Below are 24,961 nucleotides of genomic sequence, written 5' to 3' on the forward strand. Positions count from 1 at the left end.
AGAATAGATGAAATACCAGTGAGTGACCTAGAGTCTCCATCACATGGTTGTCCAGACAGAGTCCTAGCTGGATAGCTGTGGTCTCCAGGGTCTAAATGGCTTCCTCTGCTGTCCTTTTAGTTTAATAGTTGTTTTTATACATGTGTGTTGATATGTATGTATACATTATGTGTGCATATATAAGTATTTGATTTCTTTAATTTTATGTATTTTATTATTTATTTGGTTGTGCCAGGTCTTAGTTGTGGCAGGCGGGCTCCTTAGTTGCGGCACATGGGCTCCTTAGTTGTGTCATGTGAACTCTTAGTTGTGGCATGCATGTGGGATCTAGTTCCCTGACCAGGGATCGAACCAGGGCCCCCTGCACTGGGAGCGTGGTGTCTTACCCACTGTGCCACCAGGTAAGTCCCTGGAAATATTTGATTTAAAACCTACTCCTCAGGGTCAAGGGAGAGAGAGAGAGAGAGAGAGAGAGAGAGAGAATTCCCCTCCCACCCTGTCCCCATCTACCCAGTGTCTTCACCACATTTCCTCCACCCTTCAACTAACCACTGCTATTTGTTCCTTACGAGTCCATCCAGATTTTCTTCATATGCTTACAAACAAATACGAATATGGATCTTTGGTTTTTTTACCTTTTATACATAAAAGGTAGCCTGCTATATACACTACCCTGCACTTTTTGTTTTTCTCTCAGTTCACAGAAAGCATTCTTATTCTTTTTTATTACTGTATATTTGTTATTCCATCGTTCTAATGTATGGGTAAACCATAATTTATATAATCAGTCCCTTTCTGAAACAAATGTAATTTCTTTCCAACCTTTTATTATTACTGCAGTAAATAACCTTGAAAATCATCATTTTGCCTGTGTGCAAATATACTTTAGGATAAATATTTAGAAGTAGAACCACAATCTATCCCTTTGTAACTTTGACAAATATTGCCAAATTGCTCTCTGTAAGCACTGTACCAACTTACTCCCACCCATAATGGTTCTACTTGATGTGTTTTCAACGGTTTTTTGAAGAGAGAACACATTTTTTATCATTTCTTGTTTCCTATATATAAACACTTATTCATTAAACAAATAATTACCCAGTGCCAACTATGCCCTAAGCCCTCTTCTTAGGCCCTGGAGACACAGCAGTGAACAAAACAGACATACTGCTTTCATAATATTTTATTGTGAGACAGAAAAATAGATGACTAAGTGTGGGCATGATATATAACTTTCTTGATCATTTAAAGCCTGAGTCACCAACTCAGATGCCACACAGGGAACTTAAACGTGTGAAGCTCAGGGGTGAGACATCAGAGGGCATAGTGGGCACCATGTAGTCCTGGAGACCACAATGCCTGTGTAAAGGCTGCAGCTACTGGTCTGCTCTACACTATTGGATCATGTGGGAAGAAAAGGTCCTTGTTAATAGATCCCCAATTTTCAAAAAGAAAACCCAGAAATCCATATTTTCATGTGATATCTCCCCATTTTAAATGTTGGAAACTAATTCAAACTTTTAGGAACATTTTGAGGACAGGTTATTTTTCAATGGTGCTAGATAAGTTGATACTAAAGTTTATATGGAAAAAAACATGCAAGAATATCTAGGAAAATACTGAGAGGAAAAAAGCTATTGTGAGAGTCAGGGACTGGCCTTACAAGACACTAAAACATATTCTAAAGCCTCTATAATTGAAACAATGTGGTATTGGTACATGAATAGACAGACAGTCCAGCAGAACAGAATAGAAAGCCCAGAAATCAACTTCGGTACATATGGGAAAATAATATACAATAAAGGTAGCATTTCAAATCACTGGGGTAAAGATTAACTTTTTAATAAGTGGTGCTGGGAGAACAGCGCTGACATGGGACAAAGAAAAAACTAGATTCTTATCTCACACCCTACAAGAGAATGAACTCCAAATGGATTAGAAATCTAACTGTAAAAGATAAAACCATACAAGTCCTAGAAGAAAAACTTAGATGGATCCCTTCATAACCTGGGTGTAGGGAAAGGCTTTCTAACTATGACTCAAAATTCAGTGGCAATAAGAACAGATTGATAAATTTAACCACATAAAAATTTCCTCTTGGCAAAAAAAAAAAAAAAACATAAGCAAAGTCAAATGAGAAAATGGGAGAAAATATTGACAATCTATGTCACAAATAAAGGGCCAATATCCTTACATAGAAAGAACTCTAAAACATCAGGGATGTCAGATTTTAAAAATAGAAAAATGAGTGAGCGACGTGAATAAACAATTTACTTTATACATAAATGAAAATATGTTCAACTCACATGATAAGAGAAATACAAATTTAAACTATGCTGAGATACCATTTTTCTCCTAGAAGATTGGCAAAGATTTAAAACATGAAAACACATTTTATTGTTGTAGCTGAGGGGAAAGAGGCATTCTCATCCATTGCTGGTGGAAATACAACTTGATATAATCTTTCTTCGAAGAGATTGGCAATTCCTAACAGAACTACACGTGTGTTTACCTTTTGACCCAAGAATCTGGGTCAAAAGTATCCAAGAATTTACCCTTAAAATACTCCTATGCAGTGTGGTTTTTTTAAAAATGAGAAAGATCTCTATGAACTGAAATGGAGTGATTTGCGGGCTATATTGTTAAGTGAAAAGGAAAGGTACAAGTGAGTATTATAGGCTACCTTTTATGTAGGACATGAGAAATTGTCATATATACACGTATCTGCTCTTTGTACAGAACAAGAAAACAAAATCCAGGAAGGATACACCAGAAACTAATGAGAGTAAACAGCTAAAGCTCTAGGGTAGAAACAGAGTAGAGAGGATATGGGGTCAGGGGTGAGGTACAAAGCATGGGGCAGTGGCACTCTCTGAGTATACCTTGCTGTATAGTTCTGACTTTGGGGACCATATTAATGTTTCACTTACCAAAAAAAAATCTACACAAATGGGGAAAAAACCTAACATAGAATAAACAGAAAAGAATGACCCTAACTTGAGTGTGGAAGAACAAACCCAAGTAACATGTGAATAAACTATTTTGACAAAAGACAAAGATAACTGGGACATCCCCAGTGGTCCAGTGGTTAAGACTTCACCTTGCAATGCAGGGGGTGTGGTTTCTATCCCTGGTCAGGGAGCTAAGATCCCACATGCCTTGTAGCCAGAAAACCAAAACATGAAACAGAAGCAGTATTGTAACACATTCAATAAAGACTTTAAAAATGGTCCACATCAAGAAAATCTTAAAGTAAAATAAAACACATTAAAAAAAAAAGACAGAGAAATGTAAACAAATACTGAACTCTACTTGGTGGGATGGATTTTTGCTGTGGACTGGGTTAGCAATTCTGCAGCTACTCCCTGGGTATGCTAAGATTGAGCACACAGCTATATGGTGGATTACAGGAGTCAAGTTTCTCCCTGCCATAAATGGGAGTTACAAATATGGGAAGAGGGGAGGCTAGAATGAAATCTGTGGTGTTAGATAGGAACTCATGGTTTTAGCAGATTGAATATGGATAGATGACTGGTAAAGAGATAGACTGCTTGATACAGATATAGATCAAGAAATTCATATAGATGTAGATGATATATAGATAGATAGATGAATTTATATACCTGTGTCCACTGAGTAAGCCTAGAATCAATAACACCCCAGTAGCAATGAACACACATCTAGCCCCCAGATCTTGGTCTCTAAATACCATTCTCCACTAAAAAGAATCAAGACTCCTTAGACAGATGACTGACTCCAGTACTAGTGCAGGGAAAGGACAAGATGAGCCTGGAACATCTTGTTGGACCAGAAAGTGAGGAAGAGCTCAGAGAGTAATGTGGAGATGTCAAATGCACACAAAACCCAACTTGAATGGATTCCCACTGATGAAATGGGGAAAATCCTGATAGTAGTAACCAAATTCAGGCAAGAATCATCAACAGATGCTAAAGGTAGAGGCTAAACATTTGATGAGAGTAAGGATATTTGAATGGTGTCAAAGCACCTCCCCACATAAAGCTCTTTAATTAGAAATGGGAAAATACAATGGGACAAAATTTATAGTGGACAAACCTTAGAGCTGTTGCCTTAAGCAAGTGATCAAAGTAACTGTTACCAAAAATGTTACCAATCATGCCACAGTAAAGCAACATGACATGCCTCTTCATATGATGTCCTGGTAAGGATACAGCATCACTTCTGGAGCATTCCTGCCAAAAATGCATAACCTGAATCTACTCCTGAAGAAACAATAGGCAAACCCTTGTTAAGGGATATCCTATTAAATAACTGGCCTGTACTTTTCAAAACTGGCAAGGTCGTGAAAGACAAAGAAAGACCAAAGAACTGTTCCAGATTAACAGAAAGAAAAGAAACCTGACAACATAATCCTAAATTGGATCCTGGACCAGAAAAAATATATTTTCTTTTTTGCTGTAAAGGGCAGAATGGGTCAGTTGGTGAAATGTGAATAAGGTCTGCAGATTAGATAATAATTGTGTAACAATGTTAATTTCCTGATTGGATAACTGTACGTGATTATATAAGAGACTATTCTTGTTTTTTAGGAAATATTCACTGAACTGTTTGGGAGTAAGTGTGCAACTTACTCTCAAATGGTCCAAACGATAATAATAAGGGGGGATAAAAAGTTAACATTTGGGAATCTAGTTGAAGGGTATATGGGAATTCTTTATTCTTGTAAAGTTTCTGTAAGTCTATAATTATAAACAAAAATTTGTGAGAGTCTGTGCTGTACAAGCAAAAACAAAACAACAATAACAAACCATGTTTGCCACCAGCACGGACCTGTAGGCTGGGTGCCACCCCTGGGCTGCTAGTTTGCAGTCTCCAGTTTAAAGCTATTTTCTTGAGTTGATTTGAGTGAGGTCTTGCTGATAACAACCATTGCCAGGGCTGGAGAGTGCTTTGCTGCATCTGGAATTTTTAAACCAGCTTAGCACCAACAAGGAAGCTGCCGAGACAGCCCTTATATAAATAATCAATTTGTTAATAAAGGAGTTTCAATCTGGACGCAGCCCCAATCCGCCGAGACTGAGGAAGAGCGGTTGTGGTCCAGACAGTCTTCCCCCGCAGAAGTCCTGCATTTCATCAGCTGCCTTTGGAGAGGTGCAAGCAACCTTGTCACCTGGTTTTCCTGGTCTCAGTCATACACAGCACTAGGGGGGTATCTAAGCATCTTTCAGAACCCCACTGTTGAGGAAAATATGTTTATATCAGTAAAGGGGGAAAAGAGACTTTAAAGTTGAATTAAGTTAGGAAAGAAGAAAATGTGTTTCAATATATGAGAGGGAAATGTTGTTCTTGGCACATCAAGCTTTTCTGCGTAGCAGGGCCTCCTTCAGGGGCCCCGTGCAGCATATGGGATGCTTTCATCTGAGGGTGCAGCCCAATCTGCCAGAGCCAGGATGCGTTAAAGCAGTTTGCAGACTGATCCAGGGGACATTCCTGCCACCTCTTCCTTCTCACTCTGCAACTGTACTTTCCTGATTAGTAGGTCCAAAGGCCAAGGGGAACACAGCCCAGGAATACTGAACTCAGAGCAGGCTCCCTGATGATCGGGCCTTGGAAAAGCCAAAAGACGACTGCCATTGAAAAGACAGTTTGTTATACTCACAATTTCCAAGAGAAGGGGCTGCCCCATGCCACGGGAAGGGGGATGGCATGCGGGGAAGCACGAGGGTGGGTCAGGAGGCAGAGGGAGAAAGGGGAACTGTAGCAAGAGACTTTACTGTGGTTTCTATGGAAAGGAACAGGTGAGACGGGGTTAGTGGTTTAGGATTGGCTAGTTAGAATAATTTCGGTGGGCTCTAGGATGTAGGGACCATCTCCAGTTGTCTGGTACCTGATCCTAAGGTGATTAGGGCAATAGTGGCCTGGAGTGTAATAGCTCCAAAAAGGAGGTGGCTGGGGGAATGGGCTCTGGGTTGATCGGTTTGCATATGAAAGACACTGTTTATAAGCCAGTTATTTGCTTTCTCTAGGAATGATGTAGCCCTGGGATGGGCAGTCGCTCTAGAGTCAGCAAGGCCCCAAGATGTCAAAACATCAGAGTATAGTAAATAAAAGGCATGGCTAATACAACCATTTGTAGGTTTTCCAGCCAAGAGCCCAAAGGGCTCAGCCTTACAGCTGGCATCAATTGCAATGTGAGAAAGTGAGCCTTCAGATGATTCTGGCCCCCAGCCTTCAAGCAGCCCAGGTGACACCATGTAAAGCAGAGATGAGCTACACGTGTCAAGTCCTGCCCAAATTGTAAGTTGTATGCATAGAAATATTTTTTAAGTCACTAAGTTTTAGAGTAATTTTTATACAACTATAGTAACTTGAACAATGGTAATGAACTAAGCCGAACAAATTCTCTCTCCAGAATTTAAACTGGGACTTATGAAAATGAGTCAGGAGTTCCCTAGTGGTCTAGTGGTTAGGATTTGGCGCTTTCACTGACATGGCTCTGGTTCAATCCCTGGTAGGGGAACTGAGATCCAGCAAGCCGTGCAGCATGGCCACAAAAAATGAAAAAGAAAAAGAAAAAGAAAAGGGAAATGAGTGAGTTGCTAGCAGGAGACAAGTGGTTAGACCCTAAGAGAGTCTCATTCACGACACATGACTTATTCTGGAATAATAGGAGTGCTGGGCTAGAGTGGCCCTGGTCCTGAATGATCCAGTTTCCTGAGGTCAGTAGTAGGACCTCATCATTCCTGAGGCCTTCAGATGGTGGGTTTCTCCAGGGTCTGAGCTGGGCTCCTATGCGGTCTTGGATGGGGCAGAGAGCCCTGCTCTGAGACCCCCCGTGCTAATCCTTCCCTAAGACAGTCTCCATTCCTTGCAGCCAAGGGAGCCTCTCACCCTTGGAGGCACATGGTACCCAGCCAGAGCTTGGCATACAGTAAGCAAGCAGGATGGGGGACACCCACCCGCCTTCATCGTGGGACTCACAGAGACAGAAAATGTTAAAGAGCTTTGTGAACACTCAAGGTCTGGACAAATCCATGTGGGTGGCTAGTATCGTCTTCATTTCTCCAAAATATTTTACTTTTACTATTTTAAAAATAATTTTAATCATCCAAAAGTGTCCAGAAATTTCACTTCCTTGGTCCCAGCTTCAAGCTCAGACTCGGACAGGTGCCCCCTTCTGGTTTGTACTCATTCCAGAGCCTTCTGGCAACAGACCGTCATCTGCGTGTTCCTGCCTGTAAAGGGGAGGCCCAGAGAGAGGGAGCACTTGCCCATGGCCTCTTTCAGCAGAGGCAGGGCCTCCTCAGCCCCGGTCCCCACACGCTGCCCCCTTTCTCCACCTACCCCAGCCCAGCACTCAGGTGTGGAGCACAAGACTGGGTAGTCGGTGGTGGTTACCTGGGGTGAAACTTCAGCGGTGCTTCGGGGGCAGCGGTGCAGGAGGACAAGGTGAGGCAGATGCGCCCGAGCGTGCGGGGGTAGGGAACTAAGGTGGGGAGGCTTGGGGGAGGGAAGAAAGGGGTAGAGAGGGAGAGTGGAGTCAGGAGACGGGCTGATTTACTGAGATCTTGTTTTTTCCTCCCTGTATTCTCCACTCCTCCAGTTCCAAAGGAGACAGCCCAGCCCTCTCTCTCCCCAGGTCTCTGGGGAAGTCTGTGCAAAAAATAGAAATTGCCTGCAGACGCTCCCTTGCTCTCACTTGTGTTCATGTGCATGAGGGATGATCCAGGACCAGGAGGGCAGAGGACCAGGGTTCCAGGGGAACTTCTGGGCTAGGGAAGGCCAGAGGGCAAGGGAGGGCAGTGCCAAGGTGGGACAAACCAGCCTGGGCAGAGACAACCTTGTCACGGGTGCGCCCTGTGTCCTGGCATGCATTTGAGCCTGTGTACGAATGAGCTTGTTCCTGTGTGTGCCAAGATGTCACCAGACCTGCCTGTGAAACATGTCATGCCACAGACTGTGGGCATGTATCTTTTCAAATTATAGTTTTGTCTGGATATATGCCCGGGGTGGGATTGCCGGATCATATGGCAACTCTAGTTTTTTTGAGGAACCCCCATACTCTTCTCCATAGTGGCTACACCATTTTACATTCCCGCCAACAGTGCAGGAGGGTTCCCTTTTCTGAATTCAGAGAACATTTTAATTTGCCAGCCCCTGGGCCAGCCATAGCCTCTGAAAAAATGCAAAAGGCATTAGAAATGGGGACAAGGGAAGTCCTGGGTGCCCTAATCTGCTCTGCACTTGGGAGGGTTAGGCTGGGCATACGCTGGAACCTGGGCTACTTACACCTTCCTAACCAAAAGGGCACCTCGCTTCAACCTTCTTGGCTCAGCTGCCCCAGGAAATCACTATGGTCCCAAAGGAGCCAACAGAAGAGCAGCTACTCACACATGAGCGCACGCCAAGGCAGCGGGCACCAGGACCCACGCACAAGCTCAAAGCCAGGATGTCACTTGAGGTCCTGGATTTGGGGGCAAAACCCCTACAGCTTGCCTAACTACCTTTTAGAGCAGTTCCCCTGAAATGTTTTCCCACCTGCCACAGGAGCCCTGTCCCCTGACTGTCTCCCAGACAGGAACCCTCACTGGGCTCCACCCCGTGCAGACACCGTTAGGTCTGCTGGCTGCCCTTCGCCAGAGGCGCTTCCGGAAGTGTACATGAAAACTTTGGAGAGTCTCCTTGCTTCTCCCGGTGAGCACGTGACCTCGCGGCAACCAGCTCCGGGTTCCAGGGGTTAGGGAGTGAGAAAAGTCCTAAAGGCCTGGTTTCCTTTCAGCCACGACAGGGATGGACGTGCCTATAACGCCTGAAGTGCGCGCGCAACCGGGCGCAGGGAGGCAGGGCGCTCCAAGCAGCAGTCCGCCCACTCAGCCTTGCCCACCTACGTCACGCTCCGCAGGCCCGCCCAGATCCTCCTGATTGGTGGAGAGCGCGCGCGAGTGCTCCCCTCCCGCCCCCAGATCCGCCCCCCTGTGGCACTGCCCGGCCCCCTTGCTTACCGGGCTGCCAGTGCGGCTTCCAAGTTGGAAAGAGAAGGCGCGGGCGCGAAAGGGCCCAGACACACCAAGGGTGAGGGGGCACTTTCCCGTCTTGCTCGCGCTCTTGCCCTCGCCCTTGCCCTCGCTCCAGACCTGACAGTGGCTGGCTGCTCTTCAGAAGCACAGTCATTGCTCAGCTCGGGCCGCCACAGGCCCCTTCCTCTCCTCAGCCTTCGACCCGCTATCCCGGCCGGGCCCCTTACTGGAACAGCACCCGGAAATGCCCACTGCCCAGGCCCCGCTCGACGCCTACACCCCCCACGTGCCATGAGGTTGGTCCTCGAGGACCCACCGTCCAGCACGCGGGCTCTAGGGTCCAATGCTGAAACCGGTTCTGCAAGCATCCCCCGCCTGGAGCCTCCAGCTCCGTCCGCAGACTCCTCCTCCCCCCACCCTGGTCACTCTCGGGTCCCGCATGTCCGGACCCTTCAGGATTCCCCACACTCTGGGACCCCTCCGTTGACCGGCGCACCCTCGGGTCCCTCCGAACCTTCCTCTCACTCAGGGATTCTTCCTCGCACCAGCGCCCCGGACCCCTCCGCGGGCCGCCTCGGTGTAAGGGACCTCTCTTAGCAGCCTCTACCTCCGCAAACCGCTGCCCTCCGCGCCCAAGTCCCTGGCCCCTCGCTTCCCGCGCCGGGATGCCCCTCACCCAGCACCTCCCCCAAGACACCCTCTCGGGACCCTCCTCCCCTTACCTCACATCTGCCTCCTACTCTTCCTGCCCCCTCCTGGTAAACATCTCTCCCAGGGTCCTCCTCACTCTCGCATCCATGCGATCCCTTCTCGGGCCCCCGAGGTCCCACTCCGAACACCCCTCCGAGCCCTACCCGCACCCCCGCAGGCCCCTGCCTAGCCCCCCACGCCCCTTAGCCCACTCATCTGCCAGACTCCTCCTCACGGCCCTCGCACCCCAGGCCGCTCACCCCACTCATTTTCCCAGAACCCCTGACACCCCCACACACCCCGGCCCTCTTATCTACCGCCAGGATCCCTCTGGAATCCCCTCCACCCCAAGCCCCTCACCCCACTCGTCTGCCCAAGACCCCCGCCCGCCCTCCACTCACCGCCTCGGCCTCACCCCGCATCCCTCTCCCCCCGGGGCCGGCGGGCAGCGGCGGCGGCGGCGGCGACGGCGGCGGAGGCAGGTCCTCGGGCCGAGACACACCCACCCGCCCGCCCTCCCGCTTTCCCTCGTTCCCTCCCTCGTTCCCTCCCTCTCTCCCGCCCGCCCGCCCTCGCTCCTGGCTCGCTCCTTCCCCCTCGCCCGCTCCCGCTTCCCGCGGCGCCCGGCCTCCCGCTCCGCCTCCCCGTGCGCGGCTCTCCCGGGCGCGGCTCCGGGGTTCATGGTGACGAGGCGGCGGCCGCTCCAGCCCAGCGGCGGCGGCGGCGGCGGGAGCGGGGGCGCGGGCCCGGGCCGCCTCTCCCAGAGAGCGGGGCCGGGCGGCGGGCGCGCCCAGGCGGCGGCGGCGGCGAGCGCCCCCCCGGCCCGCGGCCCCGCGCGCCCCCCGCGCCGCGCGCTCGTGCGCCTGGCTGCCGGGGGGCCGGGCCGGCGGGCTGCCGCCGTGCCGCGCACCCATGGACGGCCCGGCCATCATCACCCAGGTGACCAACCCCAAGGAGGACGAGGGCCGGGCCCCGGGCGCCGGCGAGAAAGGTGAGGAGGGGCGCGGGCGGGGCGGGCTGGGGGCGTGGGCACTCCCCGTGCGGCCGGAGTTGGCTGCCGGGCGCGGGCTGGGGGAGGGGTGCGTGTGTGCGGGGTGTGCTGCAGGGAGGCCGGAGTGCGGGTGCCGGCGGGAGGGGGAGTGTGCCCGCGCAGCCCGGGGCGCGGGAGGGGGCGTGCGCCTCTCCCGGGTGGGTGGCAATGTGGGGCCGACCCTGCGGGCCGGGAGTTTGTGTGTGCGCTCACGCCGACGGAGAAGTTGTGAGCGCGCGTGTGTGTTCCTGGCAGGTTGGAAGTGTGTGTGCCCTGTGTGTGCAGGAGTCAGACGTTGGAAAGGTGTGTGTGCACTTAACGGAGAAGTTGTGAGTGTCGTGCACCCGACACGTTGGGAGTGTGTGTATGTGTCTATCGGATTATGTGTGTGTGTGCGCACTTGCATGTTGTGGGTGTGCACACACCAACTGAGAGACGGTAAAGGTGTGTGTGTGCACCTAACAGAGGTGGTGCGCTCGGGTTTTCCTGACAGGCTGTGAGTGCGGGTGTGTACCTTATGTAGAGGTTTCTGTGTACCTGACTAGGAGGTTGTGGAATGTATGTGTGCGTGCCCAAAAGAGCCTGAGCCTGAGAGTTTGTATATGTTCACTCCTGATAGAGTTTGTGTGTGCAGATGATTGTGTGCCTACAGCACCCAACTGGCAGGTTGAATATGTTGTGTCCGTCAACTGGGAGGGTGTATGTGTGTGTGCACTCACACCTAAGAAGGCTGTGTGTGCTGTGCCTGACCGTGAGCCTGTGTGTGCAGCGTGCACACCCGACAGTGAGGCTGTGTGCCGTGCGTTTAGTTGGTTGCACAAGTCGGGTAGGGGGTCGGGGAGAGCATTGCTGAGCCATCCGCCCTCCTTGACTCTGCCGTCTCAGTAACACCAGGCTGCTGGGCGCATCTGCAAGGCCTGGTCCTCCCTGGGTCCTTTTAGGGCCCAGCTCTAATGGGCACTGGAGGAGCCCTTGGGGGCCAGGTGTATCCCTTCCCGGAGAGTCGGCACTGTGCTGCAGCACCTGGTCTGATTTCAGCACATTTTGGCCCCGTCACCCACTTCTGTTATCTTTTTTGCTCTTTTCCTTTGTGTCCCTGCCCCTCTTGTAGACCTGTTGTCCCCCTCTCTCATGTGCCCTGCTTACTGTCACTTTAGTGAGATGGCCTGAGGCTTGGACAGTTTCGAAGGCCCAAGGAATCTGGCTTGTTTTGTTCTGGTGACTAAAGCTTCCTGTTATGCGCAGGGCAAATACCTGGACCCAGGTCAGGAGCAGCCCACCAGGACACGCCCCTCCCCTCTCCAGGCCTGGCCTTTGACTTTGACAGAGTCAGATTTCCTTCCATGTGTTATTACTCTTGTGCCAGTCGGGTGAGGTGTGCAGCCCTCCTGAGCAGTGGCGTGGGGGTGGGGAGAACACCCCATTGCCTCTCCCCAAGCAGGAACGGCTGAGCAAGCCCATCAGGAAAATGCAAGAAACCACCAGAGGCACCCTGAGATTGGGGATTTGTCAACCCATTTGCACTTTCATAGACCATAAACACTGTGTGTCTGTGGACTTGTTTTCTTTTACGTAAAATTAGAAATCAGACTCCCCCAGGCATTTTCCTGTGCCTTACAAATGGGCTATAAAAAACTCTGCCAAAGGATGCTCCAGATGAATCTTCATGTCTCTCTGGGGCCCAAGTGGGCAGCACCTTGGTTGGTCTGGCCTTCCTGCCGCTGGGGCTGTTAGTTCTTGGGGCCCTGGCCTGCTGGCTCTGGGCTGGGCATGTCCCCTCAGGGACGTTTTGGTTGGAGGCATCAAGGAGATTTGATGCCTCTGCTTCTCTCCCACTGTGGATTGAGTGCTTTGTGTGATGCTTTGCCAGAGAGAATCCACAGCTCTTGAGAGGAGAGGGGTGGTGGAAAGCAAGGAAATATTTGTCAAGGCTTCAGCCTTCCTGCTGCTCCCCACCTGGTTCCAGGAGCAGGCGCTTCCCCAGCTTTCTCTTTTCCTCTAGCTGCTAAGCTTCTAAAGTGGAGTCAGTTATCCAAAATCCAAACCATGTACAAATACTCAAGGATGGTGCTTTTTTTATTCAACTCGTTTACATTGCTCTCCATGACAATCTTTTATTATCTTTAACTGTTTATTTTGTTTGTTTTCTAGTGTCAGATTGGTTGGTTGGTAACTGATTAGAGGAATTCCTTACCTGCCGCTCTGGGATGGGGTGGCTAGCTAGTAGATGCTTCTTGTTGAAGCATTAAAATCCTACTCAGTTTAGTTTTTCACTTTAAAAGCTGGAAATAATTTTGGCTAACTATAGTGTGGCAATAAACTTTAGAACCAAGCTTTGGAATAGCTTCTTCAGATTCATAAACCACTAAACAGGTTTAGCAATGTTTCTTGCTTAAGCATGTTGATATATTTAGATAGGCACAATGTATTTTATTTTTATTTCTTTTTAATTGCCAATTTTAATTTTTAATAAAATATGGTATTTATAAGGTGTCTTCCATTTGGTATACACAGTAGATGAGATATAGCTTAAGATCTCAGGACTGTAATAAAAAAAACAATTTAGGGCCTCCCTGGTGGCGCAGTGGTTGAGAGTCCGCCTGCCGATGCAGGGGATGCGGGTTCGTGCCCCGGTCTGGGAGGATCCCGTATGCCGCGGAGCGGCTGGGCCCGTGAGCCATGGCCGCTGGGCCTGCGCGTCCGGAGCCTGTGCTCCGCAACGGGAGAGGCCACAGCAGTGAGAGGCCCGCATACCGAAAAAAAAAAAAAACAATTTATTGGAGACAAAACAGGCACAATGCATTTTATATCATTTGAGTTTTAGGTAAATACTTAATCATTTTGGTTTTTATTATGGGGCCTGGAATGTTGTAAGTTTTTGTGATGGGAAAGAAATGCTTGGTTTTAAAAGTTTACTGTTATCATTTGTTCTTAAAATAGGAATAATAATGACTGCCTTTTGGGTTTGATTTGGGGGTTAAATGAGATGAGGTATGTTAAAGACTCTGCCTGGTTCACCAGTGTGTCACTATCCCATAAACCTTTCTTTAGGTTTAGGTTTGCAGAGAAAGTAGTAAGCATGGGCTTGGGCGGGGGTGGGGGCAGTTTGCATGAGTTGAATTACTTTTTGACACTTTGCCACGTGGTGGTGCACCACTGGGAGAGGACTCTCCCTGTCAGAGGTGTGGCCTGTCACCGAAGATTTTTTTTGTAATCGTATTTGACTTGACTGATAGTATAAAGATGCAGAGACAGTTTGCCCTGTGAGTTTAGCTCAGCCTGCTTTGCTATCTGGAAATTTATTCTTACAAATCAATATGAAAAAGTCAAACAATAGAGTAGAAAAGTGGTCAAGAGATATCAACAAGAAAAATCATAGAAGAGGAAATTTGAATGTCCAGTAAGTGTATGAAATGACACTTTACTTCCTGTGAAATTTTTTCATGCATCAGCTAGGTTAAATATTTAAATGACTGACAACATTCAAAGTAAACAAAAGTTTTGGAAAGGAATACCTTTGTAGTCTTTTGTGAGAGAATAGAATACGGACTTTTTAGACAGTAATTTAGTACTGACTCATTTAGGAACACATTTGGCTGCAAGTAACAGAAAACCAGACCTAACCTGATAGGAGTTTATTCTTGTCACATAGCAAGCAGTCTGGAGGTAACTGCTGGCTGGCTTTGGTTGAGCAACTCATTAGTATCAGGGCTGACATCACTGTGATTCCCTTGACTTTTCTACATGTTGTAACATGGCTGCCACCCCTCCAAACACCACAGCCACCTTCAGGGCAGGAAAAAGGGACAGTGCCAGTCATGTCCAGCCCTTTTACTCAGAAAGCAGAAACACTCCTAGGGACGGCCCAGGAAACTTTTGCTGATGTGTAATTGGCCAGAACTGGTCATGTAGTCAGTCAAGCCTTTGTTTTGGAGGTGGGAGAGGAGAAGATGATTGGCAATAGGTGGGAACAGGTGTTGGTTCAGCCAATCAAACAGTTTTGACCACACCTGCAAAGCCCCGGTCTACTTCTGGATTTCTCTCCTAGAGAAATAGCCTCATATGTGCTCCAAGAAACAGCACAAGGATTTTCACCAATGGCTACATTGCTTGCAATAGCAAAAACTGGAAACATCCTAAGTGTCAAAGGATTAGACTATGGTACATCAATTCCATAGAATACTGCAAGGTACTTGAAAAGAATGAGTAAACATAGATCTAAACATACTAACCTGCAAATTTCCAAGACATTTTGAAGCAGGGGGAAAAAGGAATTTGAAGAACAATATAAACATTGTGATCCTGTCTCTATTTTAAAAAAAAATCAGACACACACATAAAACTGTACATATGTCTAGAAATGCACAAAAAATAATCTGAAAAAAATCTGAAGGAAATACTTCAAACAGACAGTACTTCCCTGGGGAAAAGACTGGGATGGGAAGCGAGGGAACTTTGCCTTTTTGTTTAAATATTAATGAAAATGTACTTGTGCTTTACAGAAGTTTTTTTTTTTTTTTTTTTTTTTTGCTGTATGCGGGCCTCTTACTGTTGTGGCCCCTCCCGTTGAGGAGTGCTCCAGACGCGCAGGCTCAGCGGCCATGGCTCACGGGCCCAGCCGCTCCGCGGCATGTGGGATCTTCCCGGACCGGGGCACGAACCCGTGCCCCCTGCATCGGCAGGCAGACTCTCAACCACTGCGCCACCAGGGAATCCCCTGGAAGAATTTTTTTAACTAAAAAAAAGAAAAGAAATTTTTGTAAGCTAATACATGTCGCTTGATGGGATTTCTGCAGGCAAGTTTGTTTTGGCAGAGTTTTGGCCTAAAATGCTAGGTATACTTCCCCCAAATGTTTGCAACCCTTAAGCTGAACTCAGAAACCTTTAACCTTTGGGCTGCTAACAAAATTATAGCAAGGAGAAGATTCTTGGAAGCGATAGTTATTTCAGATGCCGGAACACATTTGAAGTAGATTCAGTTTGATTAGCTTTTTAATAATAAACTTTTTATTTGGAGATAACTGTGCATTTACATGCAGTTGTAAGAAATCACACAGAGATCTCCTGACCTCCCCCCGCCCCACCCCGCCACCTGGTTCCTGCCCATATTAGCATCTTGCAAAACCTTAGTACAAAATCACTGGTGTAGTCAGGATACAGAAAAATTCCATCACCTGGAAGATCCCTCATGGGGCCATTTTATAACCATATCTACTTCCCTCCCATCCTCACCCCTTCTCAGCCCATTGGCAACCACTAGTCTGTTCTTCATTTCTGAAATTTTCTCACTTTATATAAATGTATAGGGGCTTCCCTGGTGGCACAGTGGTTAAGAATCCGCCTGCCAATGCAGGGGACACAGGTTCAAGCCCTGGCCCGGGAAGATCCCACATGCCACAGAGCAGCTAAGCCCATGCGCCACAACTACTGAGCCTGTGCTCTAGAGCCTGTGAGCCACAACTACCGAGCTTGTGGGCCACAGCTACTGAAGTCCACACGCCTAGAGCCCATGCTCTGCAACAAGAGAAGCCACCGCAATGAGGAGCCCATGCACCTCAAGGAAGAGTAGCCCCCACTCAATGCAACTAGAGAAAGCCCACGTGCAGCAATGAAAACCCAACGCAGCCAAAAATAAATAAATAAAATGTAAAAAAATAAATAAAATATATAAATGTATATAAATAGAGTCAAACAATATGTGCTCTTTTGGAATTGACTTTTTTCATTCAGCATAATTCTCTGGATTTTCAGCCAGGTTGTTGCTTGTATCAATATTTTATTCTTCTTTATTGCTGAGTAGTTTTCCATGACATGGATATACTACAGTTTGTTTAACCATTTACTCTTTGAAGAACATCTGATCGTTTCTGGGTTTGGGCTATTACAAATAAAGCTGCTATAAACATTAGTGGACAGGTTTTTGGGTAGACATAAGTCTTCGTTTCTCCAGGATAAATACCCAGGCACGCAATTGCTGGGTCATATGGTAGTTGCATATTTACTTTTTAAAGAAACTGCCAAACTGTTTTCCAGATTAAATGTACCAGTTTACAGTCTCACCAACAATGTGTGAATGATCCAATGTGGAGAACCACATCCTCGCCAGCATTTGATGTCACTTTTTTATATTAGCCATTCTGATAAGCATGTAGTGGTATTTCATTGTGGTTTTATTTGCATTTCCCTGAAGGCTAATGCTGTTGAATGTCTTTTCATGTGCTCTTTTCCTTCTGTATATTTTCTCTGATGGGATGTCCCTTCGTGTCTTTTGTCTGTGCTCTAACTGGATTTTTTTTTTACTGTTGAGTTTTAAGAATTCTTTTCATATTCTAGATATTAGTCTTTCGTCAGATATGTGGTTTGCAAATATTTTCTCCTTATCTTTAGCTTGTATTTTCATCCTAACACAGACTTTTACAGAACAAAAGTACAAAAAGTACAATATATCAGTTTTTCCTTCTATTGATTGTGCTTTTGAGGTCAACTCTAAGAACTCTTTTTATCTAGCACTAGATCCCAAAGATTTTCTCATATGCTTTTCCTAAAAGTTTTGTAGTTTTACATTTTACATTTAATACCATTATCTATTCTTATTTAATTTTTATAAGGTGATTGACTTAGATTCACTTTTTGTCTCTGGGTGTCGAATTACTTTAGCCACATTTGTTGGAAAGGCTTTCCTTCTGCTTTTGCACTTCTTTTCCATCTCTGTCAAAAATCAGTGCATCATATTTGTGTAGGTCTCTTTCTGAGTTTTTTATTTTGTTCCACTGATTTATGTGTCTATCCCTCTGCCTGTATCACAGTCTTGATTACTGTAGCTATATATTAAGTCTTGAGATAAGGTAGCCTGATTCCTCCAAATTTTGTTCTTTTTCAAAATTGTTTTAGCTGTTCTAGTTCCTTTGTCTTTCTATATATATTCTACAATAATCTTGTCTATATCTACTAAAAAAAAACTTGCTGAGATTTGATAGGAATTGAATTAAACCTGTGTGTCAATTTGGGGAGAATTGACATCTTTACTATGTTGAGTCTTCCAGTTCATGACCACGGTATGTCTTTTCATTTATTTAGATATTCTTTGATTCTTTCATCAGAGTTAAATAGTTTTCAGCATACAGGTCCTATTAATGTTTTTGTTAGATATACATCTCAGTATTTCTCCTTTTTTAAGTTATTTTATTATATTTTTAATTTTGGTGTTCACGTGTTCAGTGCTAGTGTATAGAAATACAATTGATTTTTGTATGTTTTCCTTGTATCCTGTGATTGCTCAGCTCACTTATTAGTTATAAGAGGCTCTGTATACTTCTTGGGGCTTTTAACATAGACAAACATGTCATCACATAAGAACACTTATATTCATTTCTGATTTGTATGCCTTTTATTTCTTTTTCTTGCTTTATTGAACTGACGAGAACTTAGAGAAGTATGATGAATAAGAGTTGTGAGAAAGTGCATCCTTGCCTTGTTCCCCGTGGGAAACCATTTCAGTCTTTTACCATTAAGTATATTGTCAGCTGTTGTTTTTTTGTATGTCTTTATCAGGTTGAGGAAGTTCTCCTGTATCCCAGTGTTTCTGGGAGTTTCAGAAATGGATGTTGAATTTTGTCATATGCTTTTTCTGCATCAATTGATATGATCATATGAGTTTTCATTTTTAGTCTGTTAATATGGTAGATTACACTGATGGATTTTGACATATCAAAACAGCTTGCATGCCTAGAATAAACCTCATGGTTTTATATATAGTTCTTCTTATATATTAGTGAATTCTAAATGCTCATATTGCTAATATTAGCAATATTTCTGTTGCTAATATTTGAGGATTTTTACATCTGTATTCATGAGTGATATTCGTCTATAGTTTTCCTTTTTGGCATGGTCTTTATCTGATTTGGTATCAGCTTTGTAAAATAAATTGGGAAGTATTCTCTCTTCTCTTTTCTGGAAGAGATTGTGTAGCACTGGTGTTCATTCTTCAGTGAAATCATCTGTGCCTGGAGATTTCTTTTGGGGGGAGTTTTTAAATTACAAATTCAATTTCTTTAATAGTTACAGAGCTATTCAAATTATCTCTTTCATACTGGGTAAGTTGTGTCATTTTTGTTTTTAGAGATTTAATCCATTTCATCAAAGTTGTCAGATTTGTGTGTAGAGTTGTTCATACTGTTTTTCCCTCGTTACCTGTTTGATGCTTGCAGGGTCTGAAGTGATGGCTGCTGTTTCTAATATCCGCTGTTCCATTCGTAGTATTGGTAATTTGTGTCTTCCATGTTATTTTTTGGTCAGGCTTGATAGAGGTTTCTCAATTTTCTTGATCTTTAGAAAGAACCAGCTTTGTGTTTCATTGATTTTTCTCTACTGCTTTATGTTTTCAACTTAATTGATATCTGTTCTTTCTTTTTAAAAATTTTTTTAAAATTAATTTTATTTATTTTTTTATACAGCACGTTCTTATTAGTCATCAATTTTATACACATCAGTGTATACATGTCAATCCCAATCTCCCAGTTCATCCCACCACCACCACCACCCCCCGCCACTTTCCCAGCTTGGTGTCCATACGTTTGTCCCCTACATCCGTGTCTCAGTTTCTGCCCTGCAAACTGGTTCATCTGTACCATTGTTCTAGGTTCCACACATATACATTAACATACGATATTTTTCTCTTTCTGACTTACTTCACTCTGTATGACAGCCTCTAGATCCATTCACGTCTCTACAAATGACCCAATTTCGTTCCTTTTTATGGCTGAGTATATTCCGTTGTATATGTGTACCACATCTTCTTTATCCATTCGTCTGTCGATGGGCATTTAGTTGCTTCCATGACCTGGCTATTGTAAATAGTGCTGCAATGAACATTGGGGTGCATGTTTCTTTTTGAATTATGGTTTTCTCTGGGTATATGCCCAGTAGTGGGATTGCTTGCTGTGTCATATGGTAGTTCTATTTTTAGTTCTTTAAGGAACCTCCATACTATTCTCCATAGTGGTGGTATCAATTTACATTCCCACCAACAGTGCAAGAGGGCTCCCTTTTCTCCACACCCTCCCCAGCATTTGTTGTTTGTAGATTTTCTGATGATGCCCATTCTAACTGGTGTGACGTGATACCTCATTGTAGCTTTGATTTGCATTTCTCTAATAATTAGTGATGTTGAGCAGCTTTTCATGTGCTTCTTGGCCATCTGTATGTCTTCTTTGGAGAAATGTCTATTTAGGTCTTCTGCCCATTTTTGGATTGGGTTGTTTGTTTTTTTAATATTGAGCTGCATGAGCTGTTTATATATTTTGGAGATTAATCCTTTGTCTATTGATTCATTTGCAAATATTTTCTCCCATTCTGATTGTTGTCTTTTCGTCTTGTTTATGGTTTCCTTTGCTGTGCAAAAGCTTTCAAGTTTCATTAGGTCCCATTTGTTTATTTATTTATTTTTTTAATTTAAAAAATTTTTTTGCGGTACACGGGCCTCTCACTGCTGTGGCCTCTCCCGTTGCGGAGCACAGGCTCCGGACGCACAGGCTCAGCAGCCATAGCTCACGGGCCCAGCTGCTCTGCGGCATGTGGGTTCCTCCCGGACCGGGGCACGAACCCATGTCCCCTGCATCGGCAGGCAGACTCTCAACCACTGAGCCACCAGGGAAGCCCCCATTTGTTTATTTTTGTTTTTATTTCCATTACTCTAGGAGGTGGATCTAAAAAGATCTTTCTGTGATTTATGTCAAAGAGTGTTCTTCCAATGTTTTCCTCTTAAGAGTTTTATAGTATCTGGTCTTACATTTAGGTCTCGAATCCATTTTGAGTTTATTTTTGTGTATGGTGTTAGGGGGTGTTCTAATTTCATTCTTTTACATGTAGCTGTCCAGTTTTCCCAGCACCGCTTACTGAAGAAACTGTCTTTTCTCCATTGTATATCCTTGCCTCCTTTGTCATAGAGTAGTTGACCACAGGTGTGTGGGTTTATCTCTGGGCTTTCTATCTTGTTCCATTGATCGATCTATGTTTCTGTTTTTGTGCCAGTACCATATTGTCTTGATTACTGTAGCTTTATGGTATAGTCTGAAGTCAGTGAGTCTGATTCCTCCAGCTCCGTTTTTTTCCCTCAACTATGCTTTGTCTATTCGGGGTCTTTTGTGTCTCCATACAAATTTTAAGATTTTTTGTTCTAGTTCCGTAAAAAAATGCCATTGGTAATTTGATAGGGATTGCACTGAATCTGTAGATTGCTTTGGGTAGTATAGTCATTTTCACAATATTGATTCTTCCAATCCAAGAACATGGTATATCTCTCCACCTGTTGGTATCATCTTTAATTTCTTTCATCAGTGTCTTATAGTTTTCTGCATACAGGTCTTTTGTCTTACGTAGGAATAAACGTAGGTTTATTCCTAGGTATTTTATTCTTTTTGTTGCAGTGGTAAATGGGAGTGTTTCCTTAATTTCTCTTTCAGAATTTTCATCATTAGTGTATAGGAGTGCAAGAGATTTCTGTGCATTACTTTTGTATCCTGCAACTTCACCAAATTCATTGATTAGCTCTAGTAGTTTTCTGGTGGCATCTTTAGGATTCTCTATGTATAGTATCATGTCATCTGCAAACAGTGACAGCTTTACTTCTTCTTTTCCAATTTGTATTCCTTTTATTTCTTTTTCTTCTCTGATTGCCGTTGCTAGGACTTCCAAAACTATGTTGAATAATAGTGGCGAGAGTGGACATCCTTGTCTTGTTCCCGATCTTAGAGGAAATGCTTTCAGTTTTTCACCATTGAGAATGATGTTTGCTGTGGGTTTGTTGTATATGGCCTTTATTATGTTGAGGTAGGTTCCCTCTATGCCCATTTTCTGGAGAGTTTTTATCATAAATGGGTGTTGAATTTTGTCAAAAGCCTTTTCTGCATCTATTGAGATGATCATATGGTTTTTATTCTTCAATTTGTTAATATGGTGTATCACATTGATGATTTGCGTGTATTGAAGAATCCTTGCCTCCCTGGGATAAATCCCACTTGATCATGGTGTATGATCCTTTTAATGTGTTGTTGGATTCTGTTTGCTAGTATTTTCTTGAGGATTGTTGCATCTATATTCATCAGTGATATTGGTCTATAATTTTCTTTTTTTGTAGTATCTTTGTCTGGTTTTGGTATCAGGGTGATGGTGGCCTCGTAGAATGAGTTTGGGAGTGTTCCTTCCTCTGAAATTATTTGGAAGACTTTGAGAAGGATGGGTGTTAGCTCTTCTCTAAATGTTTGATAGAATTCACCTGTAAAGCCACCTGGTCCTGGACTTTTGTTTGCTGGAAGATTTTTAATCATAGTTTCAATTTCATTACTTGTGATTGGTCTCTTCATATTTTCTATTTCTTCCTGGTTCAGTCTTGGAAGGTTATACCTTTCTAAGAATTTGTCCATTTCTTCCAGGTTGTCCATTTTAGGCATAGAGTTGCTTGTAGTAGTCTCTTAGGATGCTTTGTATTTCTGCAGTGTCTGTTGGAATTTCTCCTTTTTCATTTCTAATTTTATTGATTTGAGTCCTCTCCCTCTTTTTCTTGATGAGTCTGGCTAATGGTTTATCAATTTTATTTTCTCAAAGAACCAGCTTTAAGTTTTATTGATCTTTGCTATTGTTTTCTTTGTTTCTATTTCATTTATTTCTGCTCTGATCCTTATGATTTCTTTTCTTCTGCTAACTTTGAGTTTTGTTTGTTTTTCTTTCTCTAGTTCCTTTAGGTGTAAGGTTAGATTGTTTACTTGAGATTTTTCTTGTTTCTCGAGGTAGGCTTGTGTAGCTATAAACTTCCCTCTTAGAACTGCTTTTGCTGCATCCCATAGATTTTGGATCATCGTGCTTTCATTGTTATTTGTCTCTAGGTATTTTTTGATTTCCTCTTTGATTTCTTCAGTGATCTCTTGGTTATTTAGTAACGTATTGTTTAGCCTCCATGTGTTTGTGTTTTTTACGTTTTTCTCGCTGTAATTCATTTCTAATCTCATAGCGTTGTGGTCAGAAAAGATGCTTGATATGATCTCAATTTTCTTAAATTTACTGAGGCTTGATTTGTGACCCAAGATGTGATTTATCCTGGAGAATGTTCTGTGTGCACTTGAGAAGAAAGTGTAATCTGCTGTTTTTGGATGGAGTGTCCTATAAATATCAATTAAATCTATCTGGTCTATTGTGCCATTTAAAGCTTGTGTTTCCTTATTAATTTTCTGTTTGGATGATCTGTTCATTGGTGTAGGTGAGGTGTTAAAGTCCCCCACTGTTATTGTGTTACTGTCGATTTTCTCTTTTATAGCTGTTAGCAGTTGCCTTATGTATTGAGGTGCTCCTATGTTGGGTACATATATGTCTATAATTGTTATATCTTCTTCTTAGATTGATCCCTTGATCATTACGTAGTGTCCCTCCTTGTCTCTTGTAACATTCTTTATTTTAAAGTCTATTTTATCTGATTTGAGTATTGCTCCTCCAGCTTTCTTTTGATTTCCATTTGCATGGAATATCTTTTTCCATCCCCTCACTTTCAGTCTGAATGTGTCCCTAGGTCTGAAGTGGGTCTCTTGTAGATGGCATATATATGGGTCTTCTTTTTGTATCCATTCAGCAAGCCTGTGTCTTTTGGTTGGAGCATTTAATCCATTCACATTTAAGGTAATTATTGAGATGTATGTTCCTGTTACCATTTCTTCATTGTAATGGGTTTGTTTCTGTAGGTCCTTTTCTTCTCTTGTGTTTCCCACTTAGAGAAGTTCCTTTAGCATTTGTTGTAGAGCTGGTTTGGTGGTGCTGAATTCTCTTAGCTTTTGCTTGTCTGTAAAGCTTTTGATTTCTCCATTGAATCTGAATGAGATCCTTGCCAGGTAGAGTGATCTTGGTTGTAGGTTCTTCCCTTTCATCACTTTAAGTATATCATGCCACTCCGTTCTGGCTTGTAGAGTTTCTGCTGAGAAATTAGCTGTTAACCTTATGGGAGTTCCCTTGTATGTTATTTGCCGTTTTTCCCTTGCTGTTTTCAGTAATTTTTCTTTGTCTTTAATTTTTGCCAGTTTGATTACTATGTGTCTCAGCGTGTTTCTCCTTGGGTTTATCCTGTATGGGACTCTCTGCGCTTCCTGGACTTGGGTGGCTATTTCCTCTCCCATGTCAGGGAAGTTTTCTACTATAATCTCTTCAAATATTTTCTCAGGTCCTTTCTCTCTCTTCTCCTTCTGGGACCCCTATAATGCAAATGTAGTTGCATTTCATGTTGTCAGCCTAAGAGGTCTCTTAGGCTGTCTTCATTTCTTTTCATTCTTTTTTCTTTATTCTGTTCCACAGCAGTGAATTCCACCATTCTGTCTTCCAGGTCACTTATCCGTTCTTCTGCCTCAGTTATTCTGCTGTTGATTCCTTCTAGTCTAGTTTTCATTTCAGTTATTGTATTGTTCATCTCTGTTTGTTTGTTCTTTAATTCTTCTAGGTCTTTGTTAAACATCTCTTGCATCTTCCCGATCTTTGCCTCCACTCTTTTTCAAGGTCCTGGATCATCTTCACTATCATTATTCTGAATTCTTTTTCTGGAAGGTTGCCTATCTCCCCTTCATTTAGTTGTTTTTCTGGGGTTTTATCTTGTTCCTTCATTTGGTATATAGCCCTCTGCCTTTTCATCTTGTCTATCTTTATGTGAATGTCTCTGTTCTTTTCTATATTATTTCCTTCCTTCTGCTTGATTTGGGTTTATTTTGCTCTTTTTCTAGGTTCTTGGAGGGGAACTTAGATTATTGATTTGAGGCTTTTTTTTTCCCCTAATGTATGCATTTAGTGCTACACAGTTTTCTCTGAGCACTACTTTTGCAATATCCCACAAATTTTGATTTATTATATTTTCATCTTCATTCAGTTCCATGTATTTTTTAAAAATAGGCTTTATTTTTTAGAACAGTTTTAGGTTCGCAGCAAAATTGAACACAAAATATAGAGTTCCCACATAATGCTGACCCCACACATTTTCAACTCATTTGGGTAAATACCAAGGAGCGCTATTGCTGTACTGTATGGTGAGAATATTTTTTGTTTTGTGAGAAACTGTCAAACTGTCTTCCAAAGTATTTGTATCAACCTTAGTTTTCAAAAGTTTAGTTATGATATGTCTTGGCATGGATCTCTTCAGGTTTATCCTATTGGGGATTCGCTCAAGTTCTTGAATTTGTAAGGTTGTCTCTTACCAAATTTGGGAAGTTTTCAGCCAGTATTT

General features: G+C 43.9%; 1 protein-coding gene across 1 annotated transcript in view; it reads left to right on the forward strand.

The window, feature by feature from the left end:
* Positions 1-10,262: 10,262 nt before the first annotated feature.
* Positions 10,263-24,961, forward strand: part of CTDSPL (CTD small phosphatase like) — a 129,482-nt gene continuing 114,783 nt past the window's right edge. The window contains 3 exon segments of the mRNA XM_060108992.1: positions 10,263-10,408; positions 10,411-10,515; positions 10,518-10,677. Of these exon segments, the coding sequence (XP_059964975.1) occupies positions 10,367-10,408; positions 10,411-10,515; positions 10,518-10,677 (307 nt within the window). The 5' untranslated portion in view covers positions 10,263-10,366.

The sequence above is a fragment of the Mesoplodon densirostris genome, chromosome 10 (assembly GCF_025265405.1).
Source record: "Mesoplodon densirostris isolate mMesDen1 chromosome 10, mMesDen1 primary haplotype, whole genome shotgun sequence".
Taxonomy (NCBI): domain Eukaryota; kingdom Metazoa; phylum Chordata; class Mammalia; order Artiodactyla; family Ziphiidae; genus Mesoplodon; species Mesoplodon densirostris.